Raw genomic sequence first — 5190 nt, 5'->3', positions numbered from 1 at the left:
ATTCCTACCTCCCACAACTCTACTCGCCAAACCCTTAACCAACTTAACTTCTTAAGTTGTCCCACTCCTCTGCTCAAACCTCCTACCGAACCAAGCGTTAGTAGGGAGAGAATGAGAAAGCTGGATTATCCCTTTTCTGTTTAAACTTATTTATAGTAGAGATATTACATGTTATATATTGTATTGAGATACATTATAACATCACCATGTGGTACCTTACTTCTTAAGTTCTTATTATTGCCCCTCACCCTCTCCTCAAATCTCCTACCGAACCAAGTGTTAGGGTGAGAATGAGAAAGCTGGATTAGCCCTTTCCTGTTTAAGTTTATTTATAGTAAAGATATTTCATGTTATATATTGTATCGAGGTATATTATAACACTACTATGTGATACCTTGTATCTGGATATATGACCACACCATGTGATACATTCTATCTAGACACATAAAAATTCCACCAAGTAGTACATATATCTGGACACACCTGATTTCTCTAGATATATTACAACACCACCATCTTTTATATTATAACTGGGCATATGACCTTTCTCTAGACACATAGAAACATGATAGTCCCATGATGTGGTATAGTGTATCTAGATGCACTTGATTTCTCTTTACTCCCCTCAATCCGGAGCATGTCTTACGTGCGCAACTCGTCACTTAAATGCGAAAAACTTTTCTTGAAAAAAGCCATCACTCTTGAAAATGCTCATGGTTTGTATCCAATATTCGACAACAATCATCGTCAAAATTTTGACACCAGATGCTTGTAAGAAAAAGTAACTAATAGTAATATGAAAATCTAGAAGATCAAAAAGATCTTATGACTCAGACAAACAAATAAAAGATTCTCCAACATTGATATGGACGTGGAGCCAAAAGATAGAATCTCTTACATGGAGACAAACTTTAGGTTCATCGACATGGAGACAAACAACAGGGTCTTCAACATGGAGGCAAACAATAGGATCTCCGCTAGGGAGCCAGACAATAGGATCTCTGACATGGAAAAAATATTAAGATCTTTGAAAACAAGGGAGAGGTCAACTAGCGAATGTGTGCGTGTAAAGAGGGTTCTGAAGGAAAATCATAAAAAAGACTATTGTGGGTTGGAAGTTGATGAGAGTGATTGTCGCCATGCCTTCTGAGGAAAGCGTAGATCCTCCCATTGTTGAATGGACATGGGGCAGGGTTGTAATAGACGACATAAATTATGTGCTAAAGAGGAGAGTTTCGAGACCGTTAGGAATCGCCACGCAGAGGTTGAATTTTGAGGATATCTCACGAGGATATCTCGAACAAAAGGGATTAGAAGAGGAAGCAATGTGAGACTCTTCAAAATGATCCTGCAGAGGAGGAATTTAAGGTGATAGACTGGATTAGTCATCGAAGGAGACCGTCGAGGAAGAAAACATGAAACCCCATGGCGGTTTTGAGGTTTAGGAAAAAGAGACAGGTTCTCTAGGTTTAGAAACTTGCTCTAATATCATATTGGAGTAGAGAGAGAAAATGGGAGACCTTAATTTAGCTTGCTTCCCTTTAATCTTACAGTAAAGGATTACATATGATATTGTATCTAGACGAACTACGACACCACAATGTGGTACAGTGTCTAGATAAATGACAACTCCACCATGTGATTCAATGTATCTTGGTACAACAATTTCACCATGTGATATGGTACGTTGTATCTGGACACACCCGATTTCTGTACAGTGCCAAACTTCATTAATTCATCAATGAAATTGAAATTGGTAACAGTTTAAAACAATATGTAATTTTCTTGACAGAAAAAGCCAACAAATTTCTTTTGTTTCTATCCTTGAACTTGCTTGTTTGGACCGTAAAGCATTACTATTTTTCGTAGTTCATGTACCATGTCTGACGCATGTTAGACAGCAACCCTCCTTGGTTATGCCATGATTCAGGAATATGACAGACCCAACCAAGAGTTTAAGTCATAGAAAACTACTATTTCTCTTTTGCTTTTCAAAGACTTAAATAAAACTGTTCATTAATAATAGCTGGAGAGTTTTAATTGGATTGCTTATCTATAATTTAGTTTGATTTATTAGGTTCTGGAATTAGTTCAATTTGTTAGGAAGTGTGGAATTAGTGTTGATGTGATTTATTTAGTTAAGTTGTTTAAATTGGTTCGGAAATCAAAGATTGGACTTAAATAATCCGTTTCTATTTTTTGTACACATTGTAAAGCATTTAAATATGGCTGCTCCTGGGGTTGTCAGTTTGCAGAAGTTCAATGGGTGAGTTGTTTGTAAGGCTGAGCAGGTTGTCATCCAGTTCCCGTATTTCCTCTCTCTGCTGTTTCTGTTTTTTTTCCTGCCCTGTACTTGTTCAAGTTTTGAAGATCTCATTGATTTTCCTTTTGTTGATTAATCTGGCACAAGGAGATACTTTTATAGAACATTCTCCTTTCTTTTTTAGTAGTACAGATATTCATGTATTTGCAAACTAGCAGAATTCACTGTTTTTGCAAACATTGGCAGGTAGCTTCTGGATTGTTTGGTTTGATATGCCAACGAACCGGTGATGAATTATTGTTAATTGTAAATTGTAAATATGCATTTCATCCAGAGCATCAGTGCAAGTAGTTTTATTGTTTTTAAAATATTTGCTGTGCCACCAATTGTCCAATTTTCTCGTGCGCCACTATATCCACCTGTTGCTTTTACCATCCGGTTTTTGGTTTAAAAAAAGAATGGAAAAATAGAGTCTGCTCATCACATTTATATGTCTACATTATATATTTATCTATTTTCAAAAAGTATTTCCAGAACTTTCCTGAATTCTTTGAGACCTCTAAGAGTTACTGAATCATCCCCAACCACTGATTCTAAGAGTGTAATGTATATAACTATGTATTCTATTGACTGTCTTCATATTACGCTGGGAAAATCTGTAAGTCTTCCCATGATATAACATAACATGGTTAAAGTCTTCCTAGTTTTTGTACGCTTTAGGCCTACAAATCATATAAAGCGGACAAGGATTTCTTTAATAGTTCATCTTATGACTTTGATAAATTAAAAATGTGGTTAAGCTGAATTTCTGAAAGGGTAGTCCTCCAAATGGTCATACATACATCTAATAAATTTTAGACATGTTCACAAATTTTTAGTTCTAAGGGGCTAATCAATTGGTCAACAGGTCAGTACAATGATTATGTCATCGAAATTTCACGACTTGATAATAGGTGGAGTTTCTCAAACTTGTTCCGTGTTGTCTAACAAGCTTTTACGTCTAAAAGACGTAAAAGCTCTGAAGGAGACTAAGTGCCATCATATTTTCAGGGTTTTGAAAAGTTCACTCGAACAATGATATATTCTCTTGTAACTATTTTCTTGGGTTGGGCTGCTAATTTCTCTAGTCTCAGCAATCAACTGTTGTTAGAAATGAAGAACACATGCTCATGTTGCTATGCTATCATTACCTCCAACTGATCTACTTTTTTGTTAATGCAGCGGAACTATCGATTCTTTTATATGTTTGTTTTCTCCACAACTCTGCTTTGCATTTATGTCTTCTCCTTCTGCTGGGTCTATATCAAAAAAATTATGGATGCCGATCAGACTACAATTTGGAGAGCGATGACGAAGACTCCAGCTTCCATCGTTCTCATAATCTACAGTTTCATAGCAGTATGGTTTGTGGGAGGCCTCTCTGTCTTCCATTTATATCTCATGAGCACCAACCAGGTAAATTTTCTTCTTCCCGAATTAAATCACTTCTTTTCTATATGCGGAAATTGCAGATAACCTCCCTAATTTACATTTTCATTATATTAGCGCTAAACACCACTAGATTGGTAATTTTAGAAGATTAAACTGTGGACAACCCTACTTGTCCATGAATTTAGGGGTGATAATTGCTAATGAATAAATTGAAAATTGATAAGTGTTACTAAAGGTACAGATGAGGGAGGTTATCTGCAATTTACCTTTTCACATTTATCTTATGACTAAATCCAAACTATTTTTTTTTGGGCTCCAATTGAAGACAACTTATGAGAACTTTAGATACCGATACGATCGGAGTTCTAATCCATACAACAGAGGAGTGTTTGAAAACTTTAAAGAAGTCTTCTTCACAAGCATCGCACCCTCTAAGAACAAGTTTCGGGCAAGGGTCCAGAGAGACGAAGGGTTAGATGTGAGGCCAGCGGATGGTGGAGGTTTTATGAGCCCGAACATGGGGAAAGGGGTTGGGGATATTGAAATGGGGAGAAAGGCAGTGGCATGGGATGGAGATGTTGGAGGAATGGGAAGTGATTTAGAGGGAGGCGTTAACAATGAAATGTTGGAAGATAAAAATGCTATCGGATTTCCTGGTTCTTCACCTGATTTTAATCAAGTTATGCAATCGGATGCTACAGAAGGGAGAATAGCGGCGAGCTCGAGGAGGGGGAGCTGGGGCCGGAGAAGTGGTAACTGGGAGATGCCACTGGAGATTCTTGGATTAGAACGGGTGAATGATGGAGTTTGATAGGGTTTTGTGGAAGTTGGCTTGAGTTAAACTTAGGGTTTGATGATTTGGGGTGGCTTGAGAAGGTAAAATTATTTCAGTAGGCTCTATCCTTAATTTGTATGGCTGTGATGATTGGAAAAGGATTGAGCATAATTGTATTTTAGTGATGGCTCATTAGTGTTTCCTTTGTTGCTTCTTTGTGTACATTTTGATGTAGTTCTCCGTTGCTGTAGTTCTCAATGGCTTTGGTTTGTGGCTTTCCTCCAAATCCCAAGTGTTTTAAGTGTGTCATATCTCTTTTGCTCTGTCTCTCCTCTCATCTTTCTCACTTAAATTTATTATTATTATTTCAGATGGTTTATAAGATGTTGAAGCTGTATTGAAATTATTTGTTGCAGCTGGACTAAAGCCTGCTGGAATTTTCGTTTTGTTGTTCGACTTTATTCTATTTTAGTTTTTGACTTTTTTTTTCCCGTAGAATAATATTTTAGTCTGACATAATAAATATCAAATGTTCTTGAAGGCCAGACAAAGGTGATATAATCACAGGATATGAATATTGGGATTCTACGCAAGTCACTCCTAAACTTTTTTTAATTGAATTTTACACGTTGGTGTTATGATCTCTAATGTTTTTTTTATCTTCGAGTGGGCCTCAGATATATGAAGTTTGATGTATCTGTTCTCATTACATTTTTGTGAA

General features: G+C 36.7%; 1 protein-coding gene across 1 annotated transcript in view; it reads left to right on the top strand.

The window, feature by feature from the left end:
• The window catches only part of LOC109837343 (probable protein S-acyltransferase 7), an 18474-nt gene extending 13621 nt beyond the window's left edge, over positions 1 to 4853 (top strand). The window contains exons 4-5 of the mRNA XM_020405539.1: positions 3485 to 3718; positions 4020 to 4853. Of these exons, the coding sequence (XP_020261128.1) occupies positions 3485 to 3718; positions 4020 to 4505 (720 nt within the window). The 3' untranslated portion in view covers positions 4506 to 4853. The remainder of the gene's footprint in view (positions 1 to 3484; positions 3719 to 4019) is intronic.

Source organism: Asparagus officinalis, chromosome 4, assembly GCF_001876935.1.
Source record: "Asparagus officinalis chromosome 4, Aspof.V1, whole genome shotgun sequence".
Classification (NCBI taxonomy): domain Eukaryota; kingdom Viridiplantae; phylum Streptophyta; class Magnoliopsida; order Asparagales; family Asparagaceae; genus Asparagus; species Asparagus officinalis.
Note: the sequence above shows the minus strand (reverse complement) of the source record. Positions and strands in the feature narration are given on the sequence as shown.